Here is an 18,878-nt window from a genome sequence, read left to right on the forward strand (position 1 = left end):
AGACGAAGCTTTAAAAAAATACACACAAAAAAAAACTATTCACCCTCCTACATTCGCTATAAAGTCAACAACCATTTTAATGCTCTATTGTTTAGCTCAGGTATTGATTTTTATGTCCAAATTGTCCTTGATGCCAACACTTTTCGCTGAAATTTCTATAAAATTCAGCTTTAAAATGATCAAATAATGTAAAATATAATGTAAAAGTAGTAATTTTTGAAGATTTTTATAAATCGGCAATTCTACTCTTTCCTCGTTCTCAGAATTAAAGTTCATGCCATTTTCTGTTGGTATACAATAACCGGTAGAACAGGATGTTTAAAAACTATACATTTTATTTATTAAAATATCTTTAAATATTTTTAATAATAAGTTTTTAGTTATTTTTGGAAGGTGAAGAATATTTTTTATATTTAGTATAAGGTACTGGCATTTACCCAATTTTATGTGATAAAGTATGTAAAATAAAAGTTTTATATACATTAATTAATAAATATACAACTTTTAAATTAAAAACTTAAAATTTATTTGTTTTTAAAAGAGTTAATTCCATAATTGTATTTTAATCACCGCACCTTTCACATATTTTTCTGCTTAACCCGTCTTATTACGTCACATTCGATAAAAGCGCAATATTAAACGTCATCAAGCAGCGACCAACCGATTTTGATAAAACCGATTCAAACATTTGATGGACAGTTGACGTCACTCGTAATGACCAATTGCCGCCGTTGACCTCTTCATAATCCTATGACGTTCGATAGTAGTTACATTGCGGGGAAGTTCTTCCGCACGACATATAGTTCTGAAATTGCTAGGTAATTTTTACACCGTAAAAGGTTAACAACCCGAATTTATGTCGGTTAAACGTACGTTGCAATAAACCATTTTAGTAAATTCTACGAAAATTACGGTAAGCTTTTAATTTCTATTTCGTTTCATACATAGAAAGAGGGTTATTGATGATCCTGTTCCGGTGACGTCACAGACAGTATAAGTCGGAGATTTGTCTGTTATTTAGTAATGTCGCACAAGTATTTGGATAAAAGAAATAACAGCGTCTATACATCCGGTTAGGAGAGGTTATAAGTTAAAGTGTAACGCAGGGAAGTTGTATCAAAGGTGACAAGATGCACAAAGAAAATGGAGAGGTGAGAAACTGACGTAACAATACGAACACGCGGATTGTTTGTCGGATACGCAGATTAACATAAATCTTTATTTTGGAACATTGACAGGTGCCGGTGAAGAACGAAAAGACCAATGTCAACCTGCAACCGGATGCCGGTAAGGAGAAGAAAGTCGGAGAATTATATATTCCAACTCAATTGCCAAATAAATTAGATCCATCTCGACCCTACACACCATCATCTGATGCGGATACTGATCCGTGGGCTCTACCTGATTTTCAAGAAACTGGAGTATCGTGGTCAGGTAAGAGATTATTCTTCTTTTTTTCGTATTTAATTCTAAAATAAAAACACGAATGTTTAAGCGAGGGGACGGAAAAAAGAAAATTTCACTTTAAATTAGATTTCTTTTTTATTTGTTTTTTTACTTCTTGTTGGTATCGGCTTCGCCGTAAAGCGGTCCAGACCGGTTCAGAAGTTAAGGTTAAGGCGCAAACTCGAACATTCGGATCGTTCTCTCTAGTTTTATGTATTTTATACACGTTAGCGAAGCATCAAATTTAAATTAAATACATGTATTAAAGTAGAAGAGATTGTGAGAAATAAACAAGTGAAGTGACGATTTGAGTGAATTTATTTTTAATCGAAATGCGCTTAAATTAAATATATATATATTTATTCGTTCTTGCCGAATTTAGAAGCTTTGGACCTAGTTATTATTTTTAATTATCTTCGTATAGCATCGCGTGTGTATTGCCCTATATAAAGATACGTATGAAAATATACGAAATCCTAAATTTTCAAGTTAAAAATTATATATATCGTCTTTATTTACATTTCTTTACGTAAACAGGTTATGTAGGATGTGTCTAGGATTTCCGTACAGCTCACCTTTTTTATAGTTTATTCCAATGATGTCGCGCATCAAATTTTTGCGTGTTGCAATACTTTTTTCTTTGAATAATTTCTTTTTCGTTAATTTATTTGCTAAAGTTTTGGGAATTTTTCCAAACGTTTTTATTTTTACAATTAGTAAATACCGATGGCGTCATTTTCGTGAATTAAACAGGTTCATTTATCAATAAGGGCGTTATTTTTTTTTTAAATGGAAGTGTGTCATAAAATTTAAATTAGTATTTGAATGCTATTGAATTGGTTATGGTCTGTCTGTGAGAATATAAAAAAACCCGCTTTCTAGATAATGATAAAATAATTTAACACATTTTCGGATCATTTCACTTTTAAAACAAAAATGACCTTGTAGTGTGTATTTCTGTACGTTCAATTATTGATCCCGAGAAAAAAAGAATAAATTTAGATATGTAACACGTGGAAAATAGCATATAAAAAGTGGGAATAATAATATGCGATATATAAAATATCCGCGCTTATATACAATAGCTTAAACAATACGTTACATACCTGATATAAAATATTGTATAAAGTACTAAATTCAAGAACATATAACATAAATTAAATATTCGAACATAGAAAAACACTAATGTAGGTTATATATTACAAATATACTTGGAATACAAAGCATGACAAATATGTTTGGACTTGAAAAACATATGAAACATACTGTAACATGATAAAGTCTGCATATACAAAATGGCATATGACATCTGAAAACATGATTTAAAACTATTTTTAATGTATATAAATTCATTTTACTTCATATTAGACTAAGAAGTTCAATTTTACAGTGTGTTATACTGTATAATATGAAATTAGTATGCATCCTATATTAAAAATTGTTTTGAATCATATTTTTTTGTGCTATTTAAGCTAATCTTATTTAAAAAAAATAGCTTGGCAGTTGTTTAATAGCTTGACATGGTTTAATTATTCCATAATTTTATCTTTTTCAATTTATCAGATAAATTTTTTAAGTGGAATTTGTTATGAAATCATAATTTCTTTATTTTTTCTATTAAAATATTGTTTTATTGGATTATCTGGAATCATTTTCATCCAGAAAAGAAAATTACCTTAGATCAGCTCTATCTTTGAAAATTAGTCCTAAAATGTTTGAAAAGTTTAAGATGTTTTATGTATGAAAACGTGAATAATTTGACTATGAACGTGTATTGTGTGAAAATATGAATATTGTTTCAATATTCTGAACAACAAAACAGAATTTTTACATTTTACAAAAAACTTTTGTTTGATAAAAAAAAAATTATAATCAGTTTCAAGATTTAGTTGTTGCATTTATATAAACATAATAATCTTTGAACTTGTATTGCAAATTTAAAAGGAAATTATGTTTTATCTCAACAAATTTAACTGTTGTTAGGATATCAGATATATCATTATCTATTTATTGAGTAAAATTCATGAAATACATAACTTATTTTGTAAAAAATTTAGATAATCTAAATAAATTTTATCTCATGAAATAATTCTTTTTATTAAATTTAATTTTAGACATTGTTTAAAATGTTTTACGTATAAAAACATGTATACTCTGAGATTTTGTTTATTTTTCATTCTAGTTCATTTAAGACAATTTAATTAAGTACAGTAGTTATGCATTTTGCTAAAAAAATATCATTTTTTAATGTACAAACCTGTATAGTTCATTCACTACAGAATTCTATATGTTTGATGGGCAGATTCGGATTCAGCTATTCGGTCCAGCAGCTGAGCATTCAGCCCTTAACAAATCTAAATAAACAAATGTAGATTATTTACATTAGTCATCTTACTCATATTTAAAAACATATAATTTTATTAATTTAAATAAATAAATATTTTGTTATTAAATGGTATTTAAAAATGTATACTTTATTCATATTTTATTTCTGTTATTATTTCACTAGATTTAACCACTAGCGGCAAAATCATCAGAGTAATAACTGGATTAGCAAAAGTTGTTGCTCTTCTCACTCTGCTTTACTTCTTCATTTGCTCGTTAGACTTTTTAAGCTCGGCATTCCGCCTCTTGGGTGGAAAGAAAGCAGGACAAGCATTTCAAGACAATAAATTACTCCAGAATCCAATTGTTGGTCTGATGATAGGGGTTCTGGCCACAGTTCTTGTTCAAAGTTCTTCCACATCAACATCTATTGTTGTCACCATGGTTGGAAGCAAACGTAAGTTTTATAAAATTTTCCAAGTTTTTAGTTGGACACATTTAAGTTTTTTAAACATTCTTTTAGGTATTAAATTTACACCAAAAGTTTCTATGAAATTATAACAAAAATATAATATATGATAATTATGCTAATTTGATTAATTTTTTTAAATCAAAAATTAAATTATAGAAGTTAAATATTGATCAATACAAAACTCAATGTAAAATTCCTCTATTTTATGATTTACTGTTTTATTGAATTATTTATGTATCCAGAGTAGAGTAGTTATGGATAATTTATTTAAGGTATCAATTTCTTTCAAACTGTATGAAGTTTGGAGAATAAAAACCATCAAATTCATCATTATTGAATTATTATTTTGGAAAAGAACTGATAAAATTTTTTTTGCATTTCTTTTATTTTACTGAGTGGCCAATTTATTATGACCATGTACTTAGTACATTGTTGGGCCATCTTTTACTCACAGTACTGCTGCAATTCTCTTTGGCATAAACTCTATGAGATGTTGGTAAGTGGCTGGAGGAATTTGACACCGTATCCAATAAATTGCATTTTCCAATTCACTAAGAATGGATGGTTCTGGATCCAGTTGCCTGATGGCTCTTTTGATCTCATCCCACAAATGCTCAATTGGATTGAAATCAGGTTATTGTGAAGGCCAACTAAGCAATGTGAAGCCTCCGTCATGCTCTTTAAGCCATCTTTGGACAAGTTGAGCTTTATAGCATGGAACATTGTCCTACTAGAAGTATCCATCTCCAATGGGGTGGGCTATTAACATAACTGGACATACTTGGTCAGCAACAATATTTAAATACCTTTGGGCAGTCAGACATTGTTTCACACAAAGCAAAGGGCTTAAACAATATCAGGAAAACATCTTCCAAACCATAACATTGCCTTCATAAGCTTGAAGTGATGTAGAAATGCATGTAAGGACCATGCTTTCATCTGTTTTCTCCATATTTGTGCTCTGCCATCTGCATGGTACAATTAAAAATGTTATTCATCAGACCACATTACCCCTTCCAGTAATTTACTGTCCAATCTTTGTGATCATATTCAAATTGGAGTTGTTTGATCTTGTTAGATGCAGACAACAAAAGCTTCTCAGCCTTTGTTGTCTGCAAACCCTTTGGCTTTCCTGCAAACAGGCCTTTGGCTTCCATACCCAAGACAATGTAATGTATGGCAAACAGTTTGTTCAGAGGCTATCAGAGATGTTCTCTGACTAAGATCAGCTGTAATCTGACATACTGTTACTCTTCTGTTGAACTGGAACTGGACCAATCTGGCAACTCTTTTTTCAGCTCGAACATCTAGCAGCCAAGGACAACCAAATGACTTACGTTGAGACCGCTTTTTTGTTTGATAGTCTACTCTTTGTAACATGTACAAAGCTGCTCTTGAATGCTATAAATGAAGCAGTTTTGCTGATACTTGCTCCACTGTTTCTAGCATCCACAATCATTCCACATTCAAGGTTTGTTAAATAATATCTTTTACCCATACCTTCACATGCAATACCCTTCAATTGTCTATACAATCATTCAGCAATTCCTCTTTATAACAATCTTACAACAGCATGACGTCTTAGCTGATTTGTGTAAACTTTGCAGGTGGTCATAATAAATTGGCCACTCAGTGTATATATAAGATAAAAGAAATGCAAAAAAACTCTATGTATATAACAGACTATATTCAAATTATCTTTATTGTAAGATATTATATTTATCTAATCTTTATTTACTGTTAACTTTCTCATTGTTTAACTGTTTATTCTGGAGTTTTAATTTTATACAAAGACAACCTATATATATCTACAGGACAATAACCTTTAATAATCTTTCCAGATCTTTTATATATGGCTTTCAGAAGTCAGTTATAGCTTTCATCAATGTTGTTCCATCTAAAAGCCAAAGTTTAAAAATTTCCTATATTGAGTTGACAAAAGATAAAAATAAAAACAGGACACTATGCTGTCTTTATTGATGAAATTCAAAATTTTTGTAACAATATTGATAAGATAGAAAGCCTTCCAGTTGTGAGATATATAAAGTTAGAATGCAATTTAATTTGTGATATAAATAAAATAAATCTTTCATTTAAATTTGTTAACAAAATCAACTTTGTATATATAAATCTGTATAATTTTGAAAAAAGAAAAAAGTATATTTTATTATTAAGAGATCATTCCTCAAATAATTATTATAACTTATAACTAAATTAGTATCATAAATTATTGTAATTTAGCAAACAGTAAAAGATATAAGTAATACTTTACTTTCAAACAATAAATATTTAAAAAATATATAATTATTTATATTAAAATAAATTACATAGAAATATAACAATATTTTAAGTAATGGTATTTAGACATTTGAATTTTCAAAGAAGTAGACTAAAATAAAATAATCCCAACCTAAATCATGGATAAATGAAAGGTTATGAAATTGGGTAAAAAAAAAAAAATACGGAAACTTTGAAACAGATGCTCAAAAATTGTTCAAAAAGTTAAATATAAATTCCAAAAAATTTGGAAATTCAAGCATTGACTTATCAGTCATAAACAGAACAATTTTATTACTATCAGATTAGATTAAATTATAGTGTTATCAGAATACTAAATTTTTGATTATTCCTCTCATTTTAATCAGTTTTTTTGTTTCTTCATTGATGAAAATGAATTGTGATCTAGTTTAATATGTTGTTTATTCAGAAAATCAGTGATAAATACAATTACTTTATTGGAACAAACTACTTAATGTATTAATTTTTTTTTTGTTTAATAATGTTTTGCTTATTTGTTACAATATTCTTCTAATTTAATATTTGCTATTATTTAACTTATGTCATATTCCTTTGATTATAAAATTCATTCAACATATTGATTGCTATAAAAAATTTATTTTAATTTGCTGACAATTTCCTTATCTTGTTTTTACGATATGTCAGTTTACAGAACTCCTTCAAAGACATCAAATAAAAACATGATACTATATCTTTAACAATTAAAACTGATGATTTCAATATTGATGCTAATTTATATTCATTACTTTTTTAGTAATTTTCTATAATCTCCTGCAATCTTCACAATATGATTTATGAATGTGAATGGACAATGTATGAATATTAACAAGCAATTATTTAGTGTGACACCATCACAATGCTGGGCTGCAAGTTTTAATTGTATTTAACTTAAAATATATGTTCTCCACCTCAAATTAGTAGTGGTTTGACCCTGTACATAATACTTTTCCTTTAACAACAGAGTCACACCAGTCACCAAACACTTTTCAGGGAAAATTTTTGAATTGAAATAACATGACTTCTGGTTTGCACCAGAAGTTCTTATATAGTTAATCAGGACCTCCTGCCCCTATGATTTCCATATCTGGTCTTGTCTTTCACTTATCTAACTCCATTCTTGAGACTAAGGAAAGACAAACGGACAACAGTGGGAATTTATAGGTCTACAATTTTTTCAAATTGCAGTTCAATGAGATAAAAACAACAAGCAACACCACTTACTAAAAATAAATAAAAATATAAAAACTGTCTATTGGCATTACTGTAAAACTATTCTAAAATTTAAATTAAAGACTGCAGTTGAAACTGGTTTTCTTTTATCAATCATTAAGAATGTAAGATCTTGTATATGATTAAAATTTAAAAAAGCTATTTAATTCTAAACTGGTTATTACATTGAAGTAAAAAAAAAAACAATCATTTGTTAATTTGTATTTATTTATTGGTAATTAAAGTGCTAATGTAATGCCAAAATGTAATTTTTAAATATTTGTTTTTATCTTTTTATTGTTCTTTTACTTTAAAATACCTACATGTTATATGTTAAAAAGAATATTTTTCTTTCCATATATAACTATATTTTGTGTCAATGCATTTATAGTATGAAATAGGAAAAAAAAAATATTTCATAATGTTATCAGTAAAATATATGAAATTTTATATTTACTAAGGAATCAGTATTCAGATTAAAAAATCAAATATTTCAAGAGATTGAAAATGTTTTGTAAAGCTTTGTAAGAGGTTGAATAACCACTTTGTACAAAAAGTCTCTAACTACAAATCAATGTAAACTAATTTAGTGACTGTTATTAGTATTGTATTTAAGAGAAGGTGCTGAATGATGACATTACTCTTTTATGTCAGTTTAAGTAACTTATTCCACTTTCTGTTAAGCTCAAGCTGCTTCATCCATTAGTGCCATTGCCACTTGAGATCAAGCTGTTTATTGTATAGTTTTTATTTGTCTTAACAGAAACAATTTGTTAGAATATTTAGTGCTAATTCAGTTTTTTGTTCATCAGTTTGGAGATGTAACTATATTGCTATTCTTTTGAATTTACAATACTTTAAATCAGTTTAAATGGAAAGTTGTTCATTATTTATCAAATATAATTTTAAAAAATATAGAAATAATATTCCGTACTTCTCTGTTAGAAAATTTCCTAATGGTTTTATATGGAAATTTTCACCTAACAGACCCTACTGATCCCATATGATCTATTGGGTCTAAACTTCCACATAAAATCAGTATGGTGTATCTATTGAATCTGTGTTACAACCCAGAATTATCCATCTAATTCATTATTATTTTTGATAATGAATACTTGATTGAAATAACAGATTGCTTTTTTAAAAGTTATTTTTAATATATAACATATGAAGTGAAATTGTAGATTGAAATTGTTAGAAACAATATGTGTCATCCTATATATACATTTATTTATTTCTAGCTCTTTCTGACTTTCTCTTCTTTACATATAAATTAATTCCACCAACCTGAATAATAACATATAATAATTTGTTAGATTAGCAAGATCACTGTAATTGGTTATTCAAAAGTTTAAAGGTGTTTTTCCCAAAACATAAAATATACATGTGTGTTTTATCACGTGGAAAATTAATAGCACCCAGTTGTAATGACACAAGTGGCAGTGTAAATAATTTTCATTTCATAATTTCTTATACCTTAATTAAAATTATGACTGAGCAATATTAATTTCTTGATTTCAGGAATTGTTTTGGTGTCTACTGGTTTAAATGATTTAATTTCCCTAAAATAACAACAGAAAATTCCATTGGTTTCTATTGTTTTTTTAAGAGGGACTACAATCATAGTAATTAATTACCTGTTAACTATATTATATAATTTGCTACAAAACAAATAATTTGAGAATATAAACTGTAAACTAAAAATCATAGATAGGCACTGTAATTTGTTAATGTAATATGTAAACAATATTTATAACATAAATATACGTTATATTTATATAAAATAACTCATTCAAAACATTATTCTTTTATAGAATTTTTTCAACATTAAAAAAAAATTGTTAAAAATTTGAATATAATATAATAAAAAAACAGGATTTATTTTAAATAGACTTTATTAATATTAATTATATTTATAAATAAAAGTTTTATTTAATAGTTATATCCGTCAGTAATGCTATTCCCATTATAATGGGAGCCAACATTGGAACGTCCGTAACAAACACAATTGTTTCGCTCAGTCAAGTAAGCGATCGTAATGAATTTCGAAGAGCTTTTGCAGCTGCAACAGTCCATGATATGTTTAACTGGTTGACTGTTATAGTATTATTGCCAATTGAAATTATAACAGGTACATAATTTTTTATTTAAAGTATTGAATTTAATATTGATTTAACTTTCAAAAAAATTAATTTCAATTCATTACATAAATTAAAATTAAATTTTATTAATTTTAGAATAGTATTTCATAAAATAAGAATTTGTTAAGTTTGTTGTTCTAATTTATTTATTTTTATTATATATTTCTCCACTCATAACAATCCAAATGTATGAAGCTAGGTCGCATGGCTTCTCGATCAGATTCCTAACAACTCTGTTACAAGCAATCTTGTAAATTAAAATCTCTAATTAAATAAATTATTTTTCAAGGTTTTATAAAATATTCTTATATGATTGACTTTAAATACAAAAATGTGGTCATATATTTAAAGTTTAATAACATTTTATAACATGTTAAATGTAAGAGCTGCCTTAAAATATGTCTTGATAAGCATAAACAAATACTGGTTTATTGACAAAGAAGCAAGACTATAACACTTACTCTATTTTATTGTTTTTTCTTAATCAAACAAATAATATTTTAATTGTCATTGATAATATTATCAATTTGAAAAATTTAATAATGCTGGGAGAAAGATTCAAATTTATAGCATTTGGAAATTCAATTCAAAATTTTGTAAATGAACTAATTATAGGGTTGCCAACATTTGCCAACTACTGGCCTGGAGGATTGCCCCCCAAAATAAACAGTCACAATATTTTATTTAGTCAACAATTATATTATCATATACGAGTACAGTATATATATTTATATATAGTATTACACAGTTAACAATCCAACATTATTTTATATAGTAAGTATAATTGTAATGCTTCTTATTTCTTAAAATTATATATTTTTTCTGATTTTGCTACTTGCAATAATTTTTTTTGGTCATGTTGAAATAAATAAGAATGAAAAGCTTTGCAGTTCATGTCGAAATTAATTCGAATGCCTAACTCTGCTTTAACGAGCTCCACTCACATTCTACTTCTATCATTTCTCCAAGCAGATTCCATTATAGAAAAATTTCTTTCCACAAATGCATTGCTTACAGGTACACTTAGAACTTTGCCAACAATTTGTTTGATTTCAGTCACATCAAGGGTTTTAAAACTAGACACCTATATTTTTTCTGTTGATAACACTTCATTTCAAAGTTTTCCTAAATTGTTATTTTGAATTAAAATTATTTTGTCATATAGAATATCTTCATTATAGTAATAAGTATTAAAACTTTATCACAAAAAAGGATATTTTAAAAAATTACTTCTATAGACAATTTCAATTTTTACTTAGAAATAAATAAATTCATTTATTATAAAGGAGACAAACAAAAATTTTGAAAAACACAAATATTTGTTTTATTTGGGTCTCTAATTAATAAAAAATGATGAAACACCATTTTAAAGTGCATTTTTATTCAAATAATATACAGTCAAACCTGTTTTTATGCGGGGGATAGGGACCGCATTAAAAAAAACGCATAAAAAAAATCTCACGAAACTTCACGAATGGCTGTAAATAATAGTTTTCGCAACACAATTAAAAAATATTTTTTTTTTATGCGGTCAACAGGGACCGCATAAAAAAAGTCTCACATAGAAACTAACTCAAAACCGTACGAAATAGAATTTATTGACAACAGATGTCAGCACTTGACTGCATCGTCTGGTCTATCGTCTGTTTTACATATTTTTGTCCAGGTGGTGTTTTGTTGACTTAAAAAGTAAATTATTTCATTTTTCGCATATTCATGCAATAATATTACTATAATAAGTGCATTTATGCTATAATAAGTTTATTTAGCTATAATAAGTCAACGTAAGACATGACGAATCGCATGAGACTAGTCGCCAACTATACCGCACAAATTAAAAATTCGCATTAAAAAAATCGCACAAATAAAAATCGCACATAAAAAGAGCGCATAAAAACAGGTTTGACTGTATTTATAAATAATATGTAGCCAAAAACGCAGCCAAGTCAAATTTCTCTAGCCCAAAAAGTAGCCAATGCACCAAATGATATTTTTTATGCCAAACTGATAAAAGGATAGCCAAATTTTGCACAAAGTAGCCAAATCTGGCAACGCTGCCGATGGTAGCGAAATATGGCGACCCTTCCAGTAATCTCGATGACATGAGTGTTTAGTAATGAAATGTAGATGGTGCTTATCGTAATGATGATTTTGTATGCAAATTTTCAACAAAAGTTTTCGATCTGGAAATATGAGGAATAATGTGAATGTTACAAAATAATTAACAAACCAATTTTAAATTTTAATATTAAAGAATAATAAGTAAAACATTGATATTCCTGGTGAAATTACTAGTAAAACTGGAGACTGGATAATTGTCACCAAAACTGGAGTCTCCATGCGAAAATGACATGGTTGGTAACCCTAACTAATTAGTTATCAGGTTCACTTAAAATGTTGAATGGATACTCAAAAATTAGAATTTAAATCCTTTGGAGCTGTTGCATTGTTATATTTTTCAATTACAGTAAGACCCTGCTTAACACGGGGGATGCATTCCTAGACGACAAAGCGCTAAGCGAAACAGCATTAAACGAGGTCATTTTAACATAGAGTAAATAGAGAAAGGGGAACATGCAACCAAAAATAAACAAATTTTACTCTAATTTTTAGTTATTTTTATATTAATTTGCATAATAATATATGTTAAATAACACATAAACATATGCACACAGAATTCTAAAGTTCATTTTTTGGGATGAAAGTCTGCTTTTCTGAAATTCTTGTTTTTTGCAATAAAGTAGTAGTTCCATTTGTTGCTTTTTTCATTCCTTAAGCAAATGTCAGTAGCAGAAGATCACATCCAAAACTCCTCATTTTGCTTTTGCACTACTTTCAAAATCTGGATCATTCGCTACAATTTGATCAATGATTTCAGTTAACGTTATCAGACTTTTACTAAGGAAATCTGTAGAGAAATTCTTTGGGTTCTTCATTTTCAGAATCTCTATTTTCCATATTTACACGAATTCCTTGTTCTGCCAGTTCTCGAAGGTCGTCGTTGGTAAGGCACTCATCAGAAATCTGCAGTAAATCCTCAATATCCTGCTCGTCTCCTACATCTCCTAGTCCTGCTATATCGATTAGGTTGACCAAATTGTCAACCTAACGATACAACGATAGGCTCTTCTCGTTGAGAATTCTTGGATACCTTCGGCCATAACTTCCACACACTGTTTACGCATTTATCAGTTAATTCTTGCCAAGCTAAGTCAATATTTCCTATGGCATCCATGCTGTTATATTTTTTCCAAAATTGTCCAAAACCAGCATAGACTTAAAGAAAGTACAGTGCTACGATGAATTACCACTTTTTGCTGATTGGTTCATGTTCGTAAATAGCCTTATTATATACGAAACAATAAAATGCTGCGATAATTTGAATCAGCGTAAATTTTGAGCGTTTTTTTTTTTTTTTTTTAGGCTTTGAACAGACCACATAATATTGAATCATTGAATCAGCATTAATCGAGGCAGTGTTAAATAGAGTCTTATTGTATTAGAAATATCATTTACATTTAGTTTGATAGTCATTTTTGTGTTTTTGAATTTTTTCTAGTTTTGTATAAATTTTTTATTCAAAATTATCAAAGATATGCTATTCTTTTCTTAATCTTTAAAAATATTTTAGTCACAACTAGTCTGCTTGTTCCTTAGCTAAATCAACTTCTATGTCATATTTTAACTACTTGACAATAATTAACATGACTGAATGTTGTGATATCTGAAGATGGAGCAGTTTAAAGCTTAAAAACCTTAATGCAAAATTAATAGGACTTCTTTATTACAATAATGTTATTTTTTGTTATTTGAATCAATTATGTTGCATATTGATACATAACAAAAACTTCTGATAATTTTTTTATTAATGATTTTAAATACATCTTAGTTTTTACTTCAGCATATAGTCTTAATTATTAATCCCAATTGCTCTAGAATAGTGGTTCTTAATTGATGTGTCAACTCACACTAGTGTACTGTGAAAATGTTGGAGTGCCACAAAGTTTAAAAAAATAATAATAATTGAAAAATTATAGTTTCTCAACTTTTTAATATTATTTATATATTTTTACATATACTTTTGTCCAAAGTTAAAGCAATAAACATGAAATATATGTAAAGTCAACACCATGAAATGTAAGTAGCTGAAAGTTATGTCTTATGTAAATCAGCAAAGTGCCATCCTATCATGCAAATGAAGCACAATAGTAGTATACCCATGCAACAAATGTAATGCATTATACATACAGAGAAATTGTTTCTGACAGATAGGTAAGACTACTAATGGTGAGGAAGTGTTCCTGATACATCAGTAGATAATCAGGAGTGCATCAGAGAAGTCATTTGGGTGATTCATTGTGATGTAGAATCATCATTTCTGTGTTTTTGCCATGTACATTTGTGCATGTTACTTTAATTTTGGATTTGAGTGTATATAAAAAAAATTTAGATCTTTAACATCATTTTTTGTTTATATATACAAAAGCATCTTTGATGTGACACTGATTCATTGGTGTGCTACCGAGAATTGTGAGTATGCCACTAGTTCAGGTGAGCAGTGGTACTCAGTCTTTTTGATCTAAAATAACAAACAAGTTACATAATTATTTACAAAATTATTCAAAAATAAAGTTTATTTATTTATGTTAAACCTACTGGTAGGTATTTTATATCTATTTTATGATTTTAACAATAATCCCAGCAAATAAATTTAAGATTGCTTTTCAAATTAAACAGGTTATCTGAAAAAACTGACACAAGAAATAATAGATTCTACAGATTGGTCACAAGGCAAAGAAGGTGTTAAAATTGAATTTTTAAATAAATTGACTAAACCATTTACAAACTTGATTATACAGGTTAGAAGATTTTTGAATTTACAAATTTACATTCAATCAAAAGAATTAAAATATGTAAGAAAATATACAAAATATAAATTTTCAGATTGATAAAAAAGTAGTAGAAGAAATTGCAACTTCTAATAAAACAGATGAAATAGAAAAATCTCTTGTTAAAAGATGTTGCAAAATGAATGGCACAGAATGCATAAAAGATTGTGAGTTTTTATTTTTCTTTTATTCATTTTAACATTTTGAATAATAATAATTATTATATCATATTATGAGACCATAGTTTTTGGTAATTATTAGAGAAATTTTAAAGAAATCATAATTTTAATGCTCACAGAGAAATTAATATTCAGTATTTCAATTTTAAAATTATGAGGATAGTTTAAATTTGTCTTTTAATGTAATCTCTTAGAATAGTTATTTAATTAACAATACTTGTAAATTTTATTTGACTTTTTAACACACATTTAAGTTACTGCATTTCTGTATTCAGTAAAGGATTAATGTTACCTATGGTTCCAAAATGGCAGCTTGTCTCTGATTCCAACAAACAGAAGAAAGGAAACAGTGGGGATGCATGTTCTAACTTTACCTAACCTATTCTAATAAATTACCATAATTATTACCAACCAAATTATTAGAATAGGTTAGTTTAGGTTAGAACATGCATTTCCAATGTTTCCTTTCTTCTGTTTGCTGGAATCAGAGATGAGCCACCATTTTGAAACCATAGGTAACATAACCCAGTAGGGTAATGAAATCAAAAAATATCTGATTTCCTTTTCTTATTGGTTTCTTTTTATATATTTCACATGTGAGTTTTGAAGTAGTTAGATGATATCTTTAAAAAAAAAAACAATGTTTTGATGCATTAGCCCATGGATTAACTGTGTATGGGTTATCCACTAATTTTAAATTGAAATTATAAATTTCCACTATGAAACAACCATTGCTCTAAAAGGAAGGGATATATGGTGGTGGGTTCTGTGAAGATTTTATTTTCATTTTAGCTATTTCTGCAGGATATATGCCATTATTTATGGGGTATGTGCATGAAAATAAAGCAAGTAAAATGAAAAAACAGATGAGTAAACATCAAAAATATTCTCTCTAGTTACTTTTGTCATTCCAAAAATAAAATTTATTTAATATCTAATAAACTATAGATGTTTGCATATAATGCAGTCTTTTACAAATTTCTGTATTTAATGAGTATCGAAGATATTGATTAACTTATACGAGAAAATTATAATTGAACTTTGGACTCTTAATTCTTTCTATATCAGAGTAACAACTAGATACTAAATTTATATAGCTCAGAATATATGTGGAAGATAAAATGATTTATACAGAATATCACATAAATTTATACTTTACCTTTATGCAATAGTTATCACGTTGTTTATTGTGAAGTATTTTATTTTCTGTGTATAAATTTATCCTATGAACTTGACATTAGTACCAGAGTCAATGAGGGGTACAGATCAAAACTTCTTACATAGATTAATAATCTTCAATAGTCTTTATATAAACTTGTAGAAATATTTTTGTGCATGACAAATTTTTATTCGTATTCATGGAAATATATTTTTAAATCTCCCAAAATTTTTTGAAATCAATATTAGTAACATAGAATAGCCTGATTGCTTACTTACATCCTTACTTCAAAATTTAGTAATGCACGTTTTCCAGTTTGATAATGGTATTCTAAAAAACTGAAATGCTTAATCTTAAAAATATCTTTTTGATTTATTCTATTAAAAGAACAAAATTTTGTATAAAAAAACTGAAGAACTTTTGATGCATTTTCTTTTAAATGAAATACTTTGTAGTTTTGAAAACAAAATGAATTATTCTATCCTCAGAAACAACACATATTTTATAAATTATAAATTGCTTAGAATTCAAATAAACCATAAATTTTTAGTTGAATTCTACAAAAATTTTATTGATTGAAGCATATAATGTATTTAAAACATTCTTTATCATACCAAAAATTATGGTAAAATGAAAACTGTTTCTGAATCATGATAAATATATCATATATTATTTTCAGGTAAATTTCTTTTGAGAGGATTGGATTGGGATGATTCCATTATTGGAGGAATAATGCTAATAATTTCTCTTGTTATGTTATGCTCATGTCTTGTGTTGATGGTAAAACTACTCCATTCCATGCTGCGTGGACAAATTTCTGTTGTCATCAAAAAAGTTATAAATACTGAACCACGATTTCCATTTTCCATTCTTGTTGGTTACCTGGCCATATTAATTGGATGTGGAATGACAATTTTAGTTCAAAGTAGTTCAATCTTTACTTCTGCTCTAACACCTTTGGCAGGTGTTGGTATCATATCTTTGGAAAGAATATATCCACTGACATTAGGTTCTAATGTTGGAACAACCACTACAAGTTTATTAGCAGCTTTGACAGATGGGAAAAAAGAAACACTACAAATTGCCTTCTGTCATTTGTTTTTCAATCTCAGTGGCATTTTATTGTTTTATCCGATTCCCTACATGAGAGTACCGATCCCTTTGGCTAAGTTATTGGGAAATATTACAGCAAAATATCGATGGTTTTCGATCTTTTACCTTATTATGATGTTCTTTGTTTTGCCGGCATCTATATTTGCTTTAAGCTTAGCAGGCACTACAATCTTCATGATAATTATTGGCATAGTTTTAGTATTGCTCACTATCATCATCATTATCAACATACTCCAATGTAAAAAGCCTAGTCTATTGCCCGAATTTTTAAAAGACTGGAATTGGTTACCAGAATTCATGCACTCTCTGGATCCTCTAGACAGGCTGATCATTCGGATATTTGGGGTCTGTAAATGCTGTCAATGTTGCCTACAACCTCAAAATGCTCATGATGGAGCAGCTTTGGGCATAACAACCCATCAATCAGCAGTAAACATTTTAGAATCTGCTTCTCAATCAAGCGAATGCCATGCACTGAATGGATTTGAAAATTCTGCATTTGTTTGGTCAGGAAAGCCAAGTTCAGAAAGCACAATGCTGTGATATGACAAATTTTAAATATAATTAAAGAAGGGCAGGATATCATGAACAGAAATTTGAATTTATTTTAATTGTGTAAAAATAACACTGTTTTTACTTTTTATTGAACATTTACAAATTATGGTAAATATGGGTTAAATGTTTAAAGACAATTGTTTTGAAAGATTTATTATTCAGAATATTGAATAACTTGTGAAACAACGACATATTTATTTCCTAGAGATCTTATGCACAAGCTACAGATGCAAAATTCTGGTAATTTAATACTGTAAGATAACACATACCCCAGATATGTATGTAATATAACAATGGATTACAGAGAATTTTAAAAATCACATCAGAATCTTGCACAGTTATTTTGCAATATACCAAAAATATAGTATTAATCCAATCATGAGACCATGGTACCATAATTGGATAGTACAATATTATTTACTTATACTGTCATAGCATTCTATCACAAATAATTCTTTGTAATAAAAACTGTTATTGTTTTTTATTCAATTATTTTGAAAATTCAGTATCTTTGTGTTGTGTCCGTAAAATAAACTATTACTTGTTAACGTATATAATTAACTTTATTATAATAGAAAAATAACCGTGTGATAATACAACCTTACGTTATGCCTCCAGGTCTAAGTGTTACTACAGCTAATGCATGATTGGCCAAAGACAAAGGAACACACAAAGGTCAGAGGTGCGGGGTCGCCTAACTAGGTCAAGGGGCAATTGGGTGTGGGTTATCCACCTGGAGGTTTACATACATAACACTTGTCTCTAAAATCATTATTTTTTTCCATACATATAACTTATTATATGTAATGTTGATGCAGATGCCAAAGATTTCTTATAAAAGTGTAGTAGATAATATTGTTGAGGTAACAGTAATTTTTAAAAATTTTTCTGTATTGTATGCATATAAATTTTTTATTTTCTTTGGAATTAAATAAACTATATAAAATAGTTAAAAACTCAAATAATATAAAAAAAACACCAGTTTAATAAATAATATAAATCTATTCCTTGATATTTGAGAAATCTGTGCAATATCCTATTAACTTATCCCAACATCTGAGTTAATGATCAATATCAAATCAGGAAATTTCA

The 18,878-nt window shown here is 27.9% G+C and overlaps 1 protein-coding gene across 2 annotated transcripts; it reads left to right on the forward strand.

Moving 5' to 3' along the window:
* Positions 1-739: 739 nt before the first annotated feature.
* On the forward strand, positions 740-18,452 carry LOC136980466 (sodium-dependent phosphate transport protein 2B-like). 2 transcript variants are annotated; one of them, XM_067276580.1, is made up of 8 exons: positions 740-869; positions 949-1,151; positions 1,239-1,434; positions 3,956-4,228; positions 9,690-9,881; positions 14,629-14,750; positions 14,836-14,947; positions 16,798-18,452. In XM_067276580.1, exons 2-8 carry the CDS (start codon positions 1,131-1,133, stop codon positions 17,772-17,774), a joined length of 1,893 nt encoding a protein of 630 aa, XP_067132681.1. In that variant the 5' UTR covers positions 740-869; positions 949-1,130; the 3' UTR covers positions 17,775-18,452. The 2 variants fall into 2 exon arrangements, with proteins under 2 accessions (XP_067132681.1, XP_067132682.1); XM_067276581.1 differs by having other exon boundaries at positions 822-839.
* Positions 18,453-18,878: the final 426 nt, after the last annotated feature.

The sequence above is a fragment of the Centruroides vittatus genome, unplaced genomic scaffold (genome assembly GCF_030686945.1).
Source record: "Centruroides vittatus isolate TY-2023 unplaced genomic scaffold, ASM3068694v2 contig_7, whole genome shotgun sequence".
Lineage (NCBI taxonomy): Eukaryota > Metazoa > Arthropoda > Arachnida > Scorpiones > Buthidae > Centruroides > Centruroides vittatus.